Raw genomic sequence first — 23946 nt, forward strand, 5'->3', positions numbered from 1 at the left:
AGCCTCCACTGAGTGTGTGCTACAACAGGAGTTTATTTTATGTGCCACAAAACCAGCAAAAGAAGTATTTTTGCCAAACTGTCATGTGACCCCAATGATTCTCAGTTGGCCATTCTCTCACAATGCAGCAATTAAGCTCAATTTTCCTCTGCAAGGGCCCACCCATGATTCACGACTCTGTCCCCTCTGCTTTCCTTTGCCATTACATAAGCCAGCACCTGTTTGTGTTGTCAAGGGTGTTTTTAGACTAACGTCCACAGGTGGCTTTTTATTTTTCCTGCTTGCCATGGAATGAAAACAGCTACACTTGTTTTCTGGTGACTAATTTAAGGAAATATTTCCTGGTGGACATTTCCTAACTGAATTGTGACAAAAACGCAGAGGGAGTCAGATCCTGCCAGAATATTTCTCTTGTACTTTTGGTTCTACTTTGACAGTTTGAAGAATTAAGGGATAACAATGACAGTAGTTCTTATTCTTATTATTTCCCATGTCTTACCAAATCGTTCTCACCATTCACAATGTCCCTGCTGAAATAAATGCTGATGACTACATTTGTCATGTTATTTAAAGTAGATCTTTAAATCAAAATGAGGATGTGTGTGCCACCTCATTTTGAGTTTGCTTAATGTTTCCCACCATATTTAAGAAATAAATTCCAAATGCTGTTCTACTAAGTGCATTTTTCTTTCGATTTGAAACCTATGTGTATTTTAAAGGTCATTTAATCTGTGCATTACCAATTGCTCCGGTCTTAAATCATCACTGTTATTTTATGTAAGAGGTACTTAATGTCTCAAGAAGCTTTTGGAGGTCTTTAAAACCCAAAGACATTTCTTTTCCCCAAGACCAGAAGTTCCATTTTGTCAAGAGTAAACTTGAAGAAGACCAACACCACAGCCTATTTGATAGTCCAAAAGTTTGAATTTCAGAGGTGTTGGAACATGGTGAAGTCCTTTTTCCCATCCATAGCTCAATCCTCTATGTTTCCTCCCAGCTTAGGCAGAAACACATGGAAAGCATATCCAGCAGAGCACTCTTCTCAGAGACATCTGCATCTGGAGGGGTGTCCTGGCATTCAGCAACAGAATTCTCTTCCCCCAGGGAATGGGAAGGTTCAAAACCCCAAATAATAATAATAATCTATTACAGATTTCAGGTTACCAAAAGTTAGAGGAAAAGATCATAGCAAAACACTTAGCATTGCTACATGTCAAGAGGAAGGCTACTGTAATTTCCCCCCTTGGGGCATGTATTTTTCATATTATTATGCATGTAAATTTAAATATATTTCCATATTATGCTCAAAATCCCCCAATTATAAATATGCAGAATAAAACAGAATTAATTGTAGGCAATTATTGCATTAAGATTCAAATCCAAAATTCCTTGTTACTAGAAGAATTGGGCCAATAGTGGGGACCTCAAGCAACAGAACTGGCTCCTCTGGAACATTCCTTTGGATTTAAGAACATTTTTTCTAATAAAGTAGATCTGGGATTAGGGACGAATAAGAAGGTGCTGACAAAAGAACAGAAATGGTGGTTACAAAATTTGGATTGAGTCTTTATTCAGTTTCTTGCTAAACATGTAGCCTTGAGCAAGTGAATTAAATAAGTTGAGTGTCTTACTTCATCTCAAAAGCTAGGAGCATTTATACTATGTTCTCTTCTGTTCTTTCCAGATTTAACATTTCATGTTTCTGAGATTCCAACATGAACTGTACCCAAGAATGGGGTTATCTGATGGTCAAAACCAGAAAAGAAAAAAAAAAAAAAAAAAACCTTGACAATTTAATTACAATTAACTCATTTAGGAAAATAAATAGAATATTTGGGATAACACTTAGGTTTTGGCAGTAAGTAAATCTCCCATCATGATTTTTAAATAAAGGGAGGATTTAATCTGAGATGGTGGCTAGAAAGCAGAAAGCAGTTTCATTTGTCATAGACATGGTGACCCCCATGTCCATGCAGGACCCCAAAGGATTTCAATTAGGCAACAAATAAAACAACCTATATCCAGACCACATTGGGTTTCAAAATGATGTGAGGCTTTCTGGGTCCCTTCTTAATTTTTTTCCTCTCCTTTAGAAATGTATGTTATGAATTATGATCATTGCAGTAGAGCCAAGTATTCACCGGGCTGCAGTTAGATCTTTGTTTAGCAAGCATAAGCTCCTTGCCAGCTGCAAGCTGCAGCTGTCTGTCAGCATTTGTGAGGACAAACCACCCCTACTATCCCTGATCACTTAACCATAGACTTCACACTGCATCCTCAGATCTTCTCAGAGAATCCTTTGCATTTTCAGTACACTTCTTGGGCGGATAGGGGGGGCATCAGTGCTCTTCACACACATTTTGAAGCAAAGAGCTTAATGCTTATGTCAAAATGATGCTTCTAATAGAGGGTTCTTTTCCAACAAAACTATTTTCTGAAAGACTAACTGACTCTAGCTTGACATTTCCTGATCTCTGATGTGCTGAAAAAGGCAAGGGAGGCTACCACTCTGACAACTAGCCCTTCCTCAGGACAGAGTGAGCCGGACAGAGAGTGCCAGGAGAATGGGCCCAAAGCCAGGCACCTGTCTCAGAGCTAGGGAATGCAGGGATGAGAAGGCCACAGCCATGGGGTGAAGCCTGGAGAATGGCACAGCCCAGGGTGCTGAGTGTGCCCATTCCCTGGGTCAAGGCATGGAACAGGAGGTGAGACTCAAAGGAATTCTGAAGATGATATATTTTGCTGCATTAGAACTTGCCATCCTTCCTTTTTTATTCCTTCTTTTCCAAGCATGCTCAGAAACTTGCAACAGCATACCAGGTAGAATTAAAGAATTTGTAGAATTAGTCAAAATCTACCCTCTTTACAGCATCAGAGGAGTCGGGTGAGTTATAAGCATCATTTCTTAGTGTGGTAGCAATTTTAAGAATACGGAGACATTTGCATACAGTAAATAGTAAGCTGTGAGTTTCTAAAAGGATAAAAACTAGAATCAAAGGTTCTTTGGGCTCTGGGATACTCCTAGCCCACTGCGGAAGTGTGAAAGATGATCAGTCAGTACCCATGGAAGGAATGTTTACAGATTTAGTTTAATAACAATATTTTTCAAGTTAAAAAATAAATATGGAATGTTTCCCATTTACCCATTCCTGGTGGTATTGTGAAAACTGTTCTTGTTATGTAAGGGCATTGTTTTGTTTCAATAAGGAGTGTACCCTCTTGGGAAGAAAAACACAATTTAAATTCAAATTTACATTTAAAAAACCCTGTACAATATGTAGCATATGCCCAAATTTGACCGAAGTCTCTCAGTGGATACGTTTTTCTAAGATTTGGGAGAAGACACATCCCTTTATCCCTGTGTGTGTGTGTGTGTGTGTGTGTGTGTGTGTGTGTGTGTGTGTTTAGGATTGTGTATGTTTATGGACAGGAGAGCACTGACCCAATCATAAATACTTTCATTCCCACAACTTAAACATATACACAATACTTAAAATAGTTTCTTTCAGGAGTAGAATCCATGAGAGTCACAGGGTCATTAAATAATAGCAAAGCTCTGTTAGTCCATGATCTTTCTCTATTCATGAGGATTGCAAAATAAAAACAAAGACTCTACAAGGAATCAATATTTTCAAAAGGAATAGTAACTGGCAGGACAAGAACATTTGGATTGCTAAATGCCTTCACTTCTTCCCATGTTGCCGTTTGTTGCTGTGTTCATTGTGAAACCTTTTTGCTGGATGTGTTACATATGATGAGCTGGGGTGTTATAATAAACAGAGAGGAAGGCAGCAATAATGTATTTCAGTTAGGAAGAAGCACTTGAAAGAAATTGGTTTTGCTATACACATGATGTGAGCTAATCAATAGTGGTTTAGTCTGACAAGCACTGTCAATATCCATTGTCACAGTTCAGAAAGTCTTTAATGGATAGTTCTTCAAAAACCAATGATTTTAACACATGTTCAAAGTCTTGAAATACACTCTACCTGGCAGAAATTAATCACAGGTAACTCTTGGGACTGTATACAATATTTTTTAAAGTTGAAATATGAATGGCAGTCTATTTAAATATATATCTATGCAAATATATGTATAGATGTATTTAAACATCAGTCAGTGCAAATGTTTAATATACACATTTATATATATATGCATATATATATACACATGGCTACACACATATATGTGTGTATATATATATGTGTGTGTGTGTGTGTGTGTGTTTACACACAAGAGTTAAGGGTATAATCTAATAATACCAGATACATAGTAAATGTTCAGTATATGTTGAAAAAGTGAGAGGCACTGGAATGGAGGACAGGAAGGTACTTTTTACAATACCTGTTTTGTTTTTACCTACTGATTATTACTGCAGTGATAATGATACAGGACAACAGTGGTAACCTTAAAATGAATAATATATGTTAGCATTTATTGCATACTTATTGTGCACTAGATCTTGCACTGGGAGTTTTGCATGCATTAGGAAATTTAACTTACCTGGGAATACTTGATGTAGGAAATATTAGCCTCATTTAACAGATGAACTTGAAGAAGATACCATGTTAAGTGACAAGAATTGAAATTCAAAATTCAAAGCCTATAGTATTCAAAAAAGAGAGAAAGAATGGGTGTGAAAGAAAGGAACACAATTCTTTAAAAAAGAAGAAGAGAATGAAACTGGGATGAGCAACTGGAAATTAGCCATATCAGTGATTCTTATCTACTTTCCCCATAAATTCTGGTGATGGACTCTTACACTCAGGCCCTGTGAAGCAACTAGGAATAAATAAGTTACTGAGTCCTGGGGTTCAGCATAGAGAAGAATGAAATTTTCAGGTTTGACTGAAAAAAATTGAGACATGTGCCTTATACTATTGTGAGCTAAGTGTATATCTGTCTCTAGAAAAGATCCTGTGATTGCAATATATATATATATATATATATATATATATTTATATATATAGTATATAATATGTGTAACATGTACATATGTAATATATACTTTATGTGAATTACATTATATAGATTAGAAAGTTTTATATATTTTGTATTTATATATTATATACAAGTAATATAAATATATGTTCATATATAATGTGATATGATATATGAAAGACATTTATATGTATTAATAAACAATTTATAATCTAACTAATACTCAACCACTTTCTCTTCCTTTCAGCTATTGATTATTTAAGACATTTCTCAACTATTTGTGCCAATCATATATATATATATTTCTATTGTGGCTCAGCTGTTACGTTTGAAAAATTGATGATATATAATAGCATACCCTTTTGTAAAGATACATTTCAGCACTCTCAGTGCTTGGAGTTCACAAATTTAAAGGAAAAAACTTCAAAATTGTCATATATTACTCTATACTTCTGAGAATGCATTTTTTTGTTTTGTTTTTGATAAGGGTTACTGGTGATTGAACCCAGACCTTGAGCATGCTAGGCAAGTACTTTACTACTGAGTTGCATTCTAGTCTTCAGAATAGATTTTTAAACACATTTGTACAAATGTATAAAAAAAAATAAACACAGACTATATATATATATATATATATATATATATAGAAAGAGAGAGAGAGAGAATGAGAGAGAGAATTTTAAATATGATCTAATTCAAATACTGCTAAGAATAGTTTAGAATCTGAGTCAGTACATCAACCCTGAAATATCTGATACTTCAGAAATGAATTGTATTTCATTTTCCAAGTTTGCTTATTATTTTCATAATAATAAAGGTGCTAGATTTTCCTAGAATCTTGCAATCCTGATACCTCTGTTTTTCAACTTTCATGCCTACAACTCTGTTTTGGGAGGTTTTTTCTTCCATTTATAGACTGATATTCACATTCTCCGTAAGATTCTTTCCATTACATTTCACTGGATTTTTTTCTATCACTAGAAGAGTACCATTCCTGTATTTAATATATGGTCTTTCTTTATGCAAAAGGTATTTCTACTTCATAATGCCCTTCATCTGGATTGATGCCCTATGTTTTCCTTTTTTTTTTTTTTTTAAGTAATTTAGCTACCAAAATCAGCTACTGTCTTAGCTCAGTAACCACTTACTTTCTTAGCAAATTTATCAAAGTTTGAGCAGCTCCTAAGTGACAGTTTTACTGTCACTATATCAAGGCATAAGAAGCCAAGATAATATATCTAATTCATAGAAAATGTCTTAATGATTTGAATCTTTATGTTTTACATTGTTACTGATTCTTTTGAGGAAAAAAAGTCACTGTGTATCTTTACACACACATACACAGACTGTAGATTTTTGCTATTTAGGTATGTTTTCTTTTGTTTTTCTGAAAATGCAGTGGAAAGCTCTTTTTAAACCCTGGATCATAATATAAAACCAGATATATTACAGTGGAATAAAGGGTACATATTGTGATGATATGTTCAATATTAACAGTACAATATTGAATTCATCATCATTGTCATCATCAAAAGTATGCATTATGCAACTCAAAGCTAAGCTAACTCTTCTAATAATTTGAACAAAATGCTCTGGCTTATAGTATAGGAACACATTGTCAACACAGACACACCTAAGGTGTATTAGCAGCAAAATAAAAATATTATAATTTTACATGAGAAAACAGTGAAAAGAATTTACAACATAAACAGATGAATGAATTAGAAATTGGAAGATGTGGATATATATTACTAGGAAAAGCAAGCATGGAATTTCCATACCCTCGAATGATGGTTTGCAGTTTTTTATTTACCCTGAAAGTGTAAAACTACAGTTAGATTTGAGATTTGACTATTTAAACTAGATAATGTAATCTAAAGGTAAATTTTTAATTGTATTAATTCTCATTTTCTCATAAATGGGTAATAGCATAAATATGGACCATTGAATATATAACATATGCATACCCTTCTGTTATGAATCTAATATTCTATTTTGTATTTCTATAAAGTCTAAGTGAGAATTAAGTGGTTAAAACAAAGCATTGCTATTAAACGCCCTGCATACTCTCTCTCTCTCTCCCTCTCTCCCTCCCTCCCACCCCTCAATTATTTCCAGATTTAATCATGATTTGTGTTTCAAGTAACTTACTTAAAATTTCAATAAGTTAGTTTTATAAGCTGCAAGTTGGGGGTTGAAATTATGACTTCTGTTTATATCAAGCATATGAAATCAAGAGATATTAAATGATCAACAGTACCTTAAGCCCAAGCCTATCGTTTTGTCCCCTTTAAAACAGAATTTATGCAGTTTTTCAGGCTCTGAAACTGCATGCTGGAGAAGGCAAAGTGGTAGTTATTACAGTTCCATGAATTAACCCAAGAGTGTATGTCCTTGAAAAATTCAGGCAAGAGGCTGAAAAGAAATTTAATAAACTTTATTTTTCTTTGCAGTCAATTTTGGGTAAGGTGTTCTTATTTAAGTAATTTAGAAAGTGGTACAACAGGGTAATTCCAAATACAAGAGGGTTGCATCGGAAAATATGAGTAGAGACAACTCAGTACTTTGTTATGTAATCCTTGTGATGGTTTGAGAAGTGTTTTGGACTCTCTGGGGATAAAGAGCCTGACATAACCTTATTTTGTCATTTCTTTCTGGATCTCCTCCTCCAGACACCACAGTTTGGTAAGATGATTGCACTAAGCAACTGCTGCTGGTTTCCCCCCAGTGTCCTCCTGGAATTGGATCGAAGTTCTGGGGTCTCTGAGCTGCTAACAAAACTCTCTCCACACCTGATCTTGATTCCTACGTGCAGCCTCACCAGGGAAGTGAGAGCAAGTAGCATAGGAGGCTGTTTGGGATGGCATTTCTGAAGGGCAATGACTCTGCTTTCCTTTAGCAGCATTTCTGAAACCTTAGCTCTCCCAGAATTTCCAAATTGAAATAAAAAAAAAAAAAGAAGAAGAACAACATGTAATTGTAACATGGGAATACCGCAAGAACAGCAGTTTGGCAGAAAAGGGAATATTTCAAAATAAGGTCCCCAGCAAGAAAAGTTCTGGCAGATGCACAATTGTGGATCATGTTATCCAAACTATTAGATTCTGGAAGATTTGGGGGTTTTTCTCTCGTGGTTCCCATACTTTTAATAGAATGGTAGTACACGTACCTCGTCCAAGCAACTGTGCTGCTTCCTTTTCCATTCCTAACATGGGAAAATAAATATTCAAAGGCACCATTACAATATGCATTCTGACCTCCAGATGTGGTTTTATCACCCTAGTAACTGTGTCAGGTATAAAACTTGTGTTGGGCTGATGCCTATTCTCATATGTAATGCTATTAAATGAAGATCATCTTAGAAAGCCCACTATCCTAGCATCTTAGAAAGCCCAGGATCCTAACCCTTCTTAGTGAGAGCAGCTTTAGCACCAATTAAATCTCTCAACTGGTTAAGAATGATGCTTATAGTTAATGCTTTTGGCCTATGTGTGTTGAGACTAAAATTGCATATTGTTATTAAAGATTTTTAGTCTTTGAAAAATATTCTATTTGGGTTTGAAAGAAAAGATCATCCCTGGATTGAAAAAAAAAAAAAAAAAAGACGAAATCATAAAGGAAATGTAAGTAAACTCTAGCAAACTTGGAAAGCTAGTACAATTCAGGTTAACTCTTCCTGGAGGTGAAAGTAAGTACAATTAAGAGTGATTCCTCTGGTCTCCTATGTAAATCAGATTAAATGCTTTGGAATTTAAACACATTTCTCTTTCAGCTCTTTTCGTTTTCAAATAAAAAGTTTAAGTGACAATGGAAAGAACTACTCATTGGCTTAACATAAATCTTTAAACTGCAGGAAGCTTCACCCTCAAAAAGTAGTTGAATCTCTGAGGAAAAAGAAAAGGCTGAATTCTATTTTTCATAAATGATGGATTATTGTACCACACTGTGTATTTTCCAGTAAAGTGTCCTTTTATTTGCACTGTGTGATTACAAGTTTCTAAAAGTATGTGTGGGGTCACTTGGGTGCTGTGGGAAAATGGAAGGAACACTGTTCTGTTAAAATCGGTAGTGAAATCAGAAGCAAACTATGTCCTGATTATCATAGGCATGTGTTTAAATTTTGCTTTCCTTAATTGGTTATGTTGTATTTACTTAAAATGAACAATTTGGCAAGTTTTTCTCCCTTGACAACAGAAAAGCGTAAACTGTTTTATAAGTTTGGCTGTTAAAATCAGATTTGTAAACCACAATATTCGAAGATTTTTCTGCAGTTTTCAGGGACCCAGTGATGGACCTTGCTTTATAACCATGAATTTCTTACATTTGTATTTTGTATTTATAGAACTTTGAAGTTTTTTGGTTAATAAAAACTATGCTATGTATTATAGCCACATATTGACTTTACCTTCTGTATAACTCTTCTTAGAGCAAATGAGCACAATGAATGATGGCAAAGTCCCGGCAATTTGACTTGTCATCTGAGGATGATTATTTATGGCATCAGGAAATGGAAATTGATGTTCTAGTCTGTCTCCAGGAAAGTCATCATTAGAGGAAACTTTGAAGAATTTGACTATGTTAAAAAGCTGTGCAATCATATCCAAGACTGTTAGTTTCTTAGGACATGTAAAAAGGAAACAAGTTAAAGCATTTAAAAACATATTTCCATTTCCTTTGAAAAGTCAGTGCACCTTACAGACATTTCTCACATGTGGAGCCAGATGGTGATACTAAAAACAATGTTTTATATATATATATATATATATATATATATATATATATATATATATATATATATATAAAATTAAGAATACTATCACCAGAATACCTAGGGAGTTTCAAAAAGATATAACTCACTACATAATTATTTTCATAATCTAGCATTTGTGCTGTGTGTATGTGTGTGTGTTTTAATTTGCAGAGTATTTTCTCATCAGATCATTATTCTAGCTCCAAAATGATCCAGCATTTCTTGGCAGTCTGTCATGGGAAATGACAAGGTCTTGAGGTTAGACCAGAACTAGAAAATACTCGTAACCTGTGAAAACTTAGACTGATTGTTCCATACAATTCCAAAAATGGACTTGTGACCAAAAATACCCTGAGACACCTTTTCTGCAGGATGTTAAGTTTTCTTTTAGTCTTCATCACTAGAACCTAAGGGACTTTGACTACAGTCATCTGTTAAAGGAGTTCATACACCACTGGTAGTCATCACAATAGCCAGACCTAGAATGAGAGTTGATAGAGTATTATGTAAGCATAGTATGTTGATATGCTCAGAATAGTTCTTTCAATCATATAGTTTTAAGACAGTTAATTCCTGAATAGCCATGATCCTATAAAAGCAATTTTTGCTTGCTTGGATTTTTTTTGTTTGCTTATTTGCTTGTTTTTTGGTACTCAGAATGGAACACAGGAGGCTTTACTACTGAGCTACATCCCCTTTTATTTTTATTTTGAAACAGGGGACAGGGTCTCATTAAGTTGCTTAGGGTCTCACTAATTTGCTGAGTTGCCAACTTAGGTTCTAAAGGCACTTGCAATTTTCTCCAATATGATTACTCCATCTCTAGTATCTATTAGTTTCTTATATTTCTATTATATAATTTATTGTAATTACATAGACCACATGCATCCTATCCATAACAGTTAAACAAAGCACTGCCATGTACATAGTAGGTCAACTTGTATTCATTCATCTTCTATCATCTAGCAGCACTGTCCATTAATTTTTATGTCAGCCATATATGTAAAGTAAAATCTTCTAGTAGCCATATTTTAAAGAATAAAAAGAAACATTTTAATAATATATTTTTTTAGCTGAAAATATCCAAATCATTATAATTTAAACACAAGGCACAAGACGCATTCCAAATCTGGGCATAGTGGTACATGCCTGTAATCCCAGCAACTCTAGAAGCTGAGGCAAGAGGATTTAAGTTCAAGGCCAGCCTCAGCAATTTAGCAAGGACCTAAGAAACTTAATAAGACCCTGTCTCAAATTAAAACATAAAAAAGAACTGAGGATGGTTCAGTCCCAGAACCAAAAGAGATAGAGAGAGAGAGAGAGAGATTCCAAGAGGTGTATTCCAAATGCTCAAGAGCCCCAAGTGACTAGTAACTACCATAGTGCATCTCCAGTGGTTGAAGTTGAGGTCCTCTTAGAAAATGATAATATTTTAAAAACCCACTGAAAGAAATACATAAGACTGCTCATAGTCAAAGTGTACATAGCTGCTTCAGAGAATCTGATGTCTGTGGTTCTGTTTTATTACCATGAGTGCTGAGTGCTGAGCACTATATAACCCATTCTTCAGACACAATAGTTGGAAAGTTCTGATCTACAGTACTGAATCCTAACATTTTTCTAGTCATATATACATTCACCTTTCTCACATGTAATAAGTAATGGACAAGAGGGTACATTTGCCTATTACCAATTCACTTAATAAACAGTTTATGATAGATTGATGGTAGATTGGGTATGCATTATATGGTAATATACACATGCAAATTATAGATATAGATTTTATTTTGCTTTTCAGACTTCCTTTGTATTTTCCCAGTGTGCTGATAGTTTATCACCAATAAAAGAGAATTTAGTAGACCCTGTAACTTGTCCCATCAGTTTAAGGCAGTAATTCTCAGTGGAACAATTCCTCCCAGGGGACAGTTGGAAATGTCTAAAGGCATTTTTGATCATCTCAATTTAGGGCGGGGTGCAACTGGTATATTGTTGGATCAATCAGGAAGGCTGTTCAACATTCTACACAGTCTGCCTGAGACAGCATCCTTCCAAAAGTACTTCTTGGCCTAAAATATCAATAGTCAGGAAATTCTAGTTTAAGGTAATACAAAGTATGATGGTCCTCTTAAGTGGAAAGTGTTGTCTTGATTCAAAGTAGCATAACACCTGGTCCCATGTCTTAACCAAAACTTGGAAGTTAATGTAACATTCGAACTCCACCCTTCTCCCAGTCAACATGCAAGTAAGGCTTCTCCTCCTTCTCCCCTTTGTATCTTTATACTTCATCTTAACTGCCCACCTTGATAACTCAAATTTGCAACTGCTTTGTGGTCTTAACTGGAGGAAAAAGGATGCAAAATACCCTTACTTGACCAATATTGGAAGGCTTCTCACACTCTGAGGTAGATTTTTTCAAGTAGAACTAGATTTTTTAAAAACAATACCTAATAAAGTGCTTCGAATCTTCAAATTTTGTGAACAACTGGGTCAAGACAGTAGAGACCCAGTTAGATTCTATTTTGTCTTAGAAATACAACAAGTTATAATCAGTAACTAATAATAAGACACTTTGAATGTGTATAGACTCTATGCTTAATGACAACACAGATCTTATGGGTTATATTCCTCATTTAATTCCCAGCCTGCATGGAAACTGATGATCATTATTAAGACATTCAGAAAGTATTTGTTAAGGAATGAATTTGACACTCACGTGACTTTGCAAATAAGGCTAAGAATAGGAAACTGAGGATAGGAAACTGATAAGACATCTAAACGTTTGAGGGAAATGTGCGTCCAATTTTCACCTAGATTTTGTGGTAACTGAAAAATCAGCTTCCAAAATATAGAAATCACTTTGTGTTAACATAAAAAAGAAGACTGACAAAATTATTTGGCAAACAGAGCCTTCAAAAATACCTACATTACCTAGAGATAGTATATCATCAGAATTAACTGTAATTAGAAATGTTAAAGCATTCCCTCCCAATTTAGATGATGGTTTTTACTCTGACCATAATTTTGTGTTTAGACCCAGAGAGGTAAAATTATTTAGATAAAAGTTATTATGCTAAATATAAAGGAATGAAAGTGAAAATGAGTTTTGTATGTATAGAGCTACTCACATTCTGATTGCACACTGATGTTGCAAGTCATACGAATAATTTCATATGGTTGAATTTTACTCATATGCCCTATATACAGAGAAGGGCCTGAGCTATTAATTCAGGTAGTTGTTCTATAACTACTGTTTTCTATTCATATTTGCATAAAGTAATAATCATAAAGGAGAAATTTACTGAGAGCTTCTGACTTTGTTTTTAATCTCCAGTGTTCAGACTGCATCATAGTGCTTCTGATACAAGCGACAAAAACCGAGTTAAAAGCCGATTAAAGAAGTTTATTACCCGAAGACCTTCCCTGAAAACTCTGCAAGAAAAAGGACTTATTAAAGGTACAGGAGTTTTATACTTGTATTGTTACTGTGAAAAGTGAATATGCCTCCGTGTCCACAGTCAATCTACTCTAAAGGAACATTAGGATAATTTATTCTTCTTAGGTTGCTTATTAAATTTTCTGTTATATAACAGAGGAAAAATAATTGTCTAGAAAAGAAACTATGAGAAAATAAAGTTGACATCATGGGATCTCTGAAAAAATTCCCTAGTTTTGAACTTAGCGGATATGAACTCTACACCAGAAGCAGAATAGAGGTATCCTAGTAGGTGGCCTGTAGAATGACTGCATGGTCCCATGTGCCTGGACAGTCCCAGTGTACTCCTGTTGTCCCTAGCATATTTAATAACAGTAACTTCAGAAGTGTCCTGATTTGAACAGTGTTATCCAATCACCTGAGCCATAGTCTGAAATAAGTTCTAGGAAGAAAGTTTAAGACAAACTAGTGTCATGAAAATGTGACTACAATCAGCTGAAGGGTTGAGAGTTCAATCTAAACTGAAATAAGGAGATAATTTTGCAGATATATCCAAGGTAGAGAAAAATATATGTGCCAATCATCCTATCCATCATTTAAAAAATAGTCCCTGGTATTAGACTAGTTGGAATTCAGACCTTGACAATAATTCTGTTCATGCATATTGACATTAAATGATTTATGAACTTCCTGAGCCTCAGCTTTTCCATCTGTTAAATGGAGCACTGAGAGAGCATTTGGCTGTCTACACATCAACTTCATAGAATAACATACTAGTATCTTCAATTTCACCTTAGACTTCATCCTATAGATTTTCATTTTCTTAGGAAGGATTCATCTGTAGGTTACCTGCCATCTTGAAACATATAAAACTAGATTAGCAGCACAAACAATCCCAATTTTACATAAATTCTAAACTTTTTATGACTATGGCAAAATGAAAGGGTTTTTAATTCACTGATAGGGTCTAGCTACAGTCAAAATGCTAAAGGATTAATAATCCTTTATAGTTCTCTAGAATTGGTCTCAGAAAGCAGCAGAGGAACTGGATGCTTAATGCAGTCTTCATACTGATACAATGGAACTGCTGAATACACTCTAATGCATGCATTTCCTATCTCAGAGTTCCATTAAATTTTCACCATAGCTGACCAATGAGTCAGTATTCATTAGTAAGGCTATGGAAAATCTATGTGAAATTCCGATTTGATAAGCTTCCATTGTTGTCTTCGGTGGAATTTTTTTTCCAAATACAGATCAAGTTATGCAAATGTAGTCACTTCTTGGGCTTGTTTCAAATTTAACTATGAACTTTTCTCAAGGCTTTCACTGAGTTTTTTTTTTTTTTTTTTTCAATTGAATAAAAGAAACTAGCCCAATGTTTTAAAGGATCTGGCCAAATTTAGTAATTTAGTCTTATTTTTTATTATTGTTTAAAGCAAAGATTTAGAAAAAAAACAACAACAAAATCAGTAAAGAAAAGTCACATGAAATAAATTGATGATTAATGTTTAAATAGTTAAATTCCCCCAAGCAAAATGACTTAACAAAGTCATTTACATTACTGTAGGGGCAGGTGCTGTACTAATTTTCATTTCCACCAAGAGTGTGTAAGAGTTCTTTTTCCTTTAAAATTGATCTGCTGTGCATTTGGCTAAAGAATCTGAATCATATTCTTTAAACTGCCTTATTTTTCAGATCTGGATAAAAAGACCTCCATTGCCAAAGATAGGAAACTGTGCTTCCCAGTTTGGACCCTGCAATTATGCTTCCTACAGGGTCATAACCGTATTCTAATGCATTTCCTCTTTTTCTTCTATTAACAAGCAATAAGTATACAAACTAGTGGATTTCATTGTGACATTTCCATATATGTGTATGTCATGCACTGATATTGTCCACCCTCTATCTCCATCCCCCTGACCCCTTCCTAGTCCTTGTAATATTTTCAGATTTTTTTTAATTTTTTTTAGTTTCCATATATGAGAGAAAATATATAATACATATCTTTCTATGTCTGACTAGCAAGATGACCTACAGTTCCATATATTTTCCTGAAAATGACAGGATTTCATTTTTCCTATGACTAAATAATACTCCATTGTGTATATATACAATTTTCTTTATCTGTGTATCTGCTGACTGATTCCATATCTTGGCTATTGAGAACAGTGCTGCAATAAATGTGGATATGGTAGTGCTTCTTTTGTACACTAACTTCATTTTCTTTGAATAAATACACAGAAATGGAGTAGTTAGATCATATAGCAGTTCTATTTTTTGTTTTTTGAGGACCTCCATACGGTTTACCATAGTAGCTATACTAATTTACATGCCCACCAAGAGTGTTTGAGGGTTCCTTTTCCACCACATCTTTGCCACCTTGTGTTGCTGTTGTTTTTTTGATAAGTCATTCTAACCAGGGTGAGGTGGAATCTCAATGTAGTTTTCTTTTGCATTTCCCTAATGGCTAAAGATGGTGAGTATTTTTTCATGTATTTCTTGGCAATTAGCACTTCTTCCAAGAAGTGTCTATTTAAGATCCAAGTGGGTCAAGTGTTGCAGGTGTCTCATGCTGTGATCCCAATGACTTGGGAGGCTGAGGCAGAATTGCAAGTTCAAGGCCAGCCTCAGGTATTTAGCGAGGCCTGTGCAACTTAGCAAGACTCTGTCTCAAAATAAAAATTAAAAAGGACTGGAGATGTGACTCAGTGGTAAAGTGCCCCTCGGTGCAATACCCAGTACCAGGAAAAAAACAAAAAGATCTAAATGTGTACTATTAGTAACAGGTTGAGAGAACTGAACTTTGGATTTAATAGGCTTCATTGAGCACCCAGGTGAGAGGCAGAAAGGGCTGTACTTAATAACACCCATCAGACTCATGTCCACAAAAAACATTATGTAAAAGAATTGCACTGATATCACACATTTTAAATCAAGCAACAAACCCTTTCCTCGAAAGGGTTTTTGAGCTTATGGAGACTTGGCCAATTTGTGATTGCAGTGGCCAGAATCTCGATCTGAACAAAATCTGTTCTTCAATGGTGCTGCATTTTCTAATTTCTTTCATATGACTAATGAGAAGTATATATTGTAATGCCAAAAAAACAATGATGGAGGTGGTGGCAGGAACCCAGCAGATAGCTCTGAATAATTGGTCAATGGAAAGAAGTCTTTTTTTGTTATTGTTGGAGGAGTGGTGGTGGTAAAGCCATGCTTCCTCTACAAGGAAAGAGTGTGAAACCATTCCATAGTTCTTTATGCCTTATTTACTGAAGTTGCTCCACATTACAATCATAAGTACTATCTAATGTACCGAAAGGAATGCATTACTAAGTCTAGCTTTGTCTGCAATAAATACCCCCAGATTGGTGGATTAAATAATACAGAGGTTATTATTTGCCAGAAGTATAGAGTTAAAAAAAAAAAAAGATGTTAGGGTTGCTCTACCTCCTGAAGTTGTATATAGATGGTTTTGTGTTCCCTTATTTCTCTGCATTTCTAGTAACCACCTACTGATCCAAAATGGCTGCTTGAGTTCTACCCACCTTGACCACTGTTATGGTTTGAATATAAAGTGTCCCCCAAAAGCTCATGTGTAAGAAAATGCAAGAAGGTTCATAGGTGAAAAGATTAGATTATGATGGTTATATTCCAATGGATTAACTGGGTGGTAACTGTAGACAGGTATAATGTGGCTGGAAGAGTTAGGTCACTCCGCAGTAGGGATCTTAATAGATCAGGTGGGCACAGCAATCATCGTGCCACTGGAGTGACAGTCTCTGGGAAGTTCCCTGAGTGCATTTATGTTTGCCTTAAGGGGATGACATGTCTCGATATATGTATAACTTTATTACATTGATCATCTCCCTGGAAACACAACTCGAATCAGTTTAATATGAAAATCATAGGCAGGAGGATACACTTTAGGGTGGTAGGTATGCTTGTGCACACCCTCTACTTGCTCTTGGAACTGAAGTAATAATTTGCTAGTGTTAGCCAAACTGACTTATGTAATCTTTCAAATAATAACATTGACATCCAAGAATAAGAAATGCTAAGAAATACAGTTTTTAGAAAAAGATAACTTTTTTAGCTATGAATAGTATTTCCTCGAATCAAAATAATAAGATTGTATATTTGGAAAGTAGTTTTATTCATCTCAATATAAGCAAAACCCATGGCACTAGTAGAAACTGAAATCAATGTTGTACTAGTTCAATATTTTAATCAGTGTATTATAAAGTAGACACTCTACTTAAAGCTTCAAAAGTATATGGTGAAAAGCAATGTTTTCTAGCTTAGTCCCAGTTTTGCTCCTAGGAGCCACCACTTTGGTTTCTATTTATAACTCCCCTAGAGGTTGACTCCATATCTATAGTATTGCTATTTAGGGTGGTTTGTGTCTGTGAGTGTCTTTCTTTTCTTTAAGGCTATAATATCATAATTTATCAGTCTTAGGCATTACTTCATATTTCTGATGTAATATGCATGAACTGGACTCAATTCTTGCCTCTTCTCTGTTCCTCCCCAAATATACAAGGTCAAAACAGCTGATCTTACTCTCTTCCCTCTGTCTTTTCTAGTATACTTCTACATCATAAAAACTGATTCTACTTCATTTGTTTCTATAATTATAATTCTTTAGTAGGTTCTTTTTAAAAGTTAAAATTTTCTTAAAAATTGATAACAGTATATTCATGTAAAGTTGTTGACTGAAGTGCTATTTAGATTTCCTTCTCTGTTCTGATAATATCATAACCCTATGAATCCCAAAGGTAATTCCCTGATTATGGTGGAAAAGATTCTCCTTTCACATGTGAGAGTTGTAATTTACAGGTATATAACAGGGGATGATATTCCTGCTTTCTAGAGCTATTTTCTCCCTTTCAACTGTAATGCTCCACCATTCACTTAAAATCATATCATGTTTTAGCTTGGTTCATTTTTTGATTATGACATTCTTATACAAATTTCTTCCCCAACAGAGTTTATATTATTTTTTCATACTTTCTAGGCCTTTATGTCACCAAATGCTTTCATCCTCTCAGTCTAGTCTTCCATGCCTGCTTTTTTTCTCCCTTGAATATTTCCTTCTAACATTTTTAAGTCCTCTTACTTAAATTTGGATTGGTTACCTTCCAGGATCATGACCTGTGATTTCCTTTCATTGCTTTTCTGAGCTATATGTGTTCTCCTCTGAATCCCATAGCTTTTTTCTTTCTCATTTTAATACCTTCTACTCTGTGACAGGCTCCTTTAATGCATTTAGAAAAACATAAGACCTCATAGGTCTGAAAATACCTTCAGTATGCCCACATACTTGATCAATAGTTTAGTTGGGTGTAAAATTCTGTTGCCTCTAGAATACAGACTTGTATGTTCCACTCATAATTGTTCCATTCTTATACAGTAATGGTTACTTTGATTTTTTTCCTACTAAAGTCATTGGCTATTTTGTCTTTGTTTTAAGATTTTGTAATCAAGATAATGTATATAGTTAACAAAAATTTTTAAATATATTCTTCTTTCAACATAATTTCAAGAATGATGACTCTCTGATGGTATAGGTGGCACATACCTATGATTCCTCCTACTCAGGAGGCTGAGGCAGGAAGATCACAAGTTCAAGGACAGCTTCTGCAACTTAGTGAGGCCCTCTTTCAAAATAAGACATAAAATGAACTGAATCAAAGGTCAGTGGTAGAGATCCCCTGAATTCAATTCTCAGTATTGAAAAAAAAAAGTAGTATATCTTTTTCAGTTATGTAATTTTTTCCCAGTTTTATTCATTTGTTATGTTGATATGTTCCTCTGACTTATTTTCTCTGCTTCCTCTTTTGAGGTATTTATTAAGTAAATATTAAATCATCAGAATCGATCATATTGTCATCAAAATGGATCATTTCATTCAATCTTATTTTTTCTTATATTCTGAAAGAATTGTTTTATCTCTCAATCTTTACATTAATTTACTTATTTTATCAATCATATTTTCAATTTTCTAGACTTCTTGCTTTTTCTCAGCTTGTTCTTTTTTGCATATCTCATTTTCTTACATACCAGAGGGCAAAACTTTTGTTGAACATTCTACTCCCATGCCTGCTAGTCATAGTGTTACTTGCATGTGTGTGTGTGTGTGTGTGTGCGTGTGTGTGCACAAACATACACACACACAAATATGTTCTTAAAACTCATCTAAGGATATAAATTGGAATTTCCTGTTGTTCTGATCTTTTGATTTTTTGTTTTAAAATATTCTCATCTGTGCCTTGAATCATCAAATTCATCTACTGTAATTTATTTGTCTTATTCTACTTATAACAAACTAATGATTTTGTTCATATATCTGATAGGCAAGGTTGCTCATTTTTATTAAACAATGATGCTCTACATAAATTGGGTGGAGCTCAAAATGCACAGATGGAGCTTGTCAATGAGATGGTTTTGCTTTAGAGTGATCTGTCATTGGCTCCAACACCTGCCTCAAATGTCACGAATTTTCAAGGGACACAGAATACCCTTTAGACTCTTGATAAACTGGGGAATGAATAACTTTGATGATAGAAAAATGTCAACCTTGTTTTATGATTAAGAAAATTGAGGAGAAAAAAATTTAGTATATTTGGAAATGTAGCAATTTTAGAATCCAACCAAGGCAGGTTTGACACTGGATTCTTACAGTTACCAGCTACGTAACTTAACATATGGCTATTGGATTTCTCCCCTATGATATATACATAATTGAGTTTAGTTTAAATGGTATATGAAAAGAACCTCACTCAGTGCCAAGCTTATTTTTGCCATTCAACCACTATATTCTCCCTTTCTTCATTCCTTAATTCTCCTTTCTGCTTTTCTTTATTTCATCTTTTCTTTCTTCTTTCCAAAATTACTTTCCTCCCTTTCTTCCCCTTTTCTCCTTAGTGTCATGGAGGAAATCATAACCAAGATGGCACTAGGAAATCATTCTCCCAAATATTAGTTTAAAATTTGAGAAATCGATCCAGGCATGTGTCTAGGAAATGCAGCAGTAACTCACATACATCAAGTAAAGTGCATTAACAAGTTGAGGGGTTGGGTTATATCTATCTTTTAGGAAAATTTTTTTTGTGGTACTCTTTGTACATCAATGGACATGAGCTCATTACTCTCACTTACATAGTGTCATAGAGTTACTGGAATATTTAAGTAATTACCCACACAGACATACAAATTATTTAAGGTTTTTGTCAAAAAATGAAAATAATATTTTTGAAAAATTATAGTATTTTTGTAAAATGTGTCAATTATATTGAGAAGTGAAGAAAGAATTTCCACTCACATTGCAGATACAAGTTATCAGGTCTAAACTTTCTGTAAAAGTCATGTTTATGAATAGCAAAATTATTAAGAGGAAAGTATTTTTAAATAACTCATTAGAACTAATGTATGACAGTATAACCTTATTGTCACACTGTTAATTTAAGCAAAATATATATGCGCAACAGTGCAATGTAGTTTTGAGTAAAGACATGCTCCAACTTTGTCACTGGATCAGTGTTAGTCTGAGAATAACTTTATTTGAATTTATAAACTAGGGCATGGGTCTATCATTGCTGGGGTCTGAAATACTTCCACAATATACACTAATGTGCTTAAAAATATCTTGTAAATCTTCTTTTCTTTAAACTTCTTTATGGTTCATAAGTGAACTGTGATCCTTATGTGCGAGCTATGTCATGATTTAATATTAGCCAAAATTAATAGTCAACCTTAAGCTTCTTTATCGTGGCCTCAAAGCTTCCCGGTTCCTTTGCATTAGTGGTTCCCAGGCAGTTTCTGTTATTTAAGGGCTCCTGGAGCAAATGTGTTGGTAATAGAGTACTACATAGCCAGCTTTTGTTCAATAATAAAATACAGGTCACTGTGAGAGACAGAAAAATGTTGGGGGAAAGTGCACCTGGGTAGCAGGTTAAGCCTGTGTCTTTTAAAAGCCTGTTATCCACGGAAGAAATGATCCAGGTCTTATGAGATATTAAAAGCAGATTAACTTTGGAGCAATGAAAGAAAATGAGGTCCAGAAATGGGAGTGTATTAGGTTAGGGGTAAAAATGAGCCAGAATAACAAATTGATTTCCCTGTAGTTCAGGAAGTTATTTTCTTATGGAAGAGACCTTTCTATACAGACTTTAGATGGAATATAAAATTGAGATGGTGACTTATGTATATAATAGGCCTTCCTTATCTATTTGTTCTGCATCAGTGGATTTAAAGAATTGAAAATATTAGAAAAAAATTAACATTTTGTTTTTAGCTACATTGTCTCTAAACCCGTACTAGCTCTTGCTCTGGTGGTAGGTGCTAGCTTTTTACATTCTATGGACTATATATCTTTTAAAGATTGACCAGCCTTGGCATACCCTACATGGTTATATAAATTCTGGTGATAATTCCAAATGTTGTATTTGAAACTTCCAGTTTGAGAACTTTCAAGTTGTCATAAAAGTAAAAGAAATAGACCATGTACATTAATAAGGAACAGTAACAGGTGGAGGCAGGCCTGCTTTCAACATGTGAATATAGACCATGTTTTAAACATATCCTATACACTAACTCTGATCGTGTGTGTGCGCGCACGTGTATGTGTGTGTGTGTGTGTGTGTGTGTGTGTGTGTTAGAAAAGGAGGAAAAAACAAACACCCTCCTCCTTTTCATCTCCAGCACTGAACAAGTCATAGTGACTAATGCTCTCCAAAGCATGTATCCTCAATCAGTCACAAGTGACCACAAGTCAGGTTAACTGATACTTCCTTCTGGTGTCAGAAGGCTGCTACCCTCTGGAGAAGTGGTCCATGACCATTTTAATCCTCTAATAACATCCTAGCCTTTCCTCTGTGAGACCACTAAAGAGAAGAAAAAGATGCAAGGCCCTTGTCAGTACTCAAAAGAAGCCCCTCCCCTTTAAAGGTTAGCATTTATTATTGATGCCCTGCTGTTCTCCTGCAGGTGTTCTCATCCCGCATCCTGTATTCCTCCCTTGTGACTCTTAAAGTCAGCTTTACAGGCAATGGAAGCTACTTCAGCCTAGTTCTCCTTGACTTTTTGGAGGTCTCTGTAGATGCTGTGAACAGTATCCAAACCTGATGCAGATATTGATGTTTCCCTTATAGTTTTTATAATTTTATACTTCACACAAAGTGCAAGCTGGTGATTTCATGTTATGGAGAAGCACGTAATTCAGGAAGATTAGAGCAGAACTTCATCCTGTCCTAGAGGTTGATAATTTGAACAAATGTGTTTATAAATGCTTCGTATACACTGAGACATTGACCTTTACATGGCATTTGACAGGAGGTCCCATGCCTTCCTCAGTCCTGGTGTGAGTGGGATTTAAGAACCCATTGTGTGTGTATGTTGAGTGTGTCTGTGGGGATGGAGCAAATCAGACTTCCTACAACCAGCTCTCCTCACCAGGACCACATTCCACAGAAGTGTTGGACCAAACCAGCAAGGAAATATTAATGTCAACATTTCATTTTGACATATCCTAAGATTCAGAGAGTGCTCTTTTGTGTTTTTTAGTATCACTGACAGTTTGACCTACAAATCTTTTCCCCCAAAATTTATGTCTATCATAAATTAACAGTATTTCCAATTTCCAAGAATGAAAATAAAGAATGTGTATCATTTAATTGGGAGGGCTCAAATTTTGTTCAATATAAAACTATCTCCCTTGTGGCTTATTACCCTACCTGATTAGTGATATTAAAAAATCAACCAGTCCCAAGCTGTAGGTGGTGTGTATGCCTGGGATTCCCACTACTTGGGAGGCTGAGGTCATAAGATTGCTTTAGTTCAGTTCTTAAGGTCAGTTCAAAGCCAGTCTGGGTAACATAATGAGAACCCATCTCAAAACAACAATGATAGCAACCAAAAAATAATCCTGTTGAGTTTAATCATTAGTAAAACAGCTCCATATTTCCTACATTTTCTGTTTTTTCCTATGGGAGGGAGGCAGGAGTCTGTGTCAAAAATTTGGAGAATCACAATTTGTTGTCTCTCCACGTTAGTCAAATTGCAATATGGAGAGGTGTAACTAACAGCTTTTCTTTGAAACTGACTATGTTGCTCTAAGTGTATTTTATCAAAGCATTTTCTGGGGCAACAGATCTGAAAAACATAAACTTTATGTAGCATTGCTCCTCCTTAGATATTTCCCTTTAATATGTCCTTTCTTTTTGAAGATAAAATAGAAGTACATGAAAGAGTCCTGGGAATAGGCATCTATGTCATAAACACCCCTCCTCCCCCACTCACCCAGGGTCCCCAGCCCCTGAAATTTGGAAATGATTTGATTGAAGTGATGACTACCTTGATCTTGTTTGAATACTCCTCCTTCTTCATTGTCTTTTCTCTATGGGAGGCAAAAGCCCTGTCATGGAGTCACTCCTGGGAGGGAAGGAGGTATTTCTAGCAACCATATTTTCCAAATACAAAATTGAGATACATGGACTGACAGTGACATAATATTTGAAGTAGGACTGTGCTCAAAGATCCAGAACATATGGTTGAAAGAGTTTTCTTATAAAAAAAGCAACCACTTAAGACACTTTCTAGATTCTTAAATACTAATGGCACATTCCCCCATACTTTTTATTCTCATTAAAAAATATAACCCACAAATCAGAAAACTGACCAGTTTTCCCTCAAACGTGTTTCTCTGCCAGCTCGAGAACCACCCTGTTGACTAGAAAGTTAAATGCACAGCCATCAAGGAAGAAATGCAAACCAGACTGCCAAACATATTATGAATATATTGCTCTTCTTAAAAATGCTAGTT

The 23946-nt window shown here is 35.0% G+C and overlaps 1 protein-coding gene across 2 annotated transcripts in view; it reads left to right on the forward strand.

The window, feature by feature from the left end:
• Positions 1-23946, forward strand: part of Arhgap15 (Rho GTPase activating protein 15) — a 587323-nt gene that overhangs the window by 322263 nt on the left and 241114 nt on the right. For both annotated transcript variants that reach the window (XM_047547716.1, XM_047547718.1), the window contains exon 9: positions 13023-13145. In XM_047547716.1, the coding sequence (XP_047403672.1) occupies positions 13023-13145 (123 nt within the window). The remainder of the gene's footprint in view (positions 1-13022; positions 13146-23946) is intronic.

The sequence above is a fragment of the Sciurus carolinensis genome, chromosome 3 (genome assembly GCF_902686445.1).
Source record: "Sciurus carolinensis chromosome 3, mSciCar1.2, whole genome shotgun sequence".
NCBI classification, from domain to species: Eukaryota; Metazoa; Chordata; class Mammalia; order Rodentia; family Sciuridae; genus Sciurus; species Sciurus carolinensis.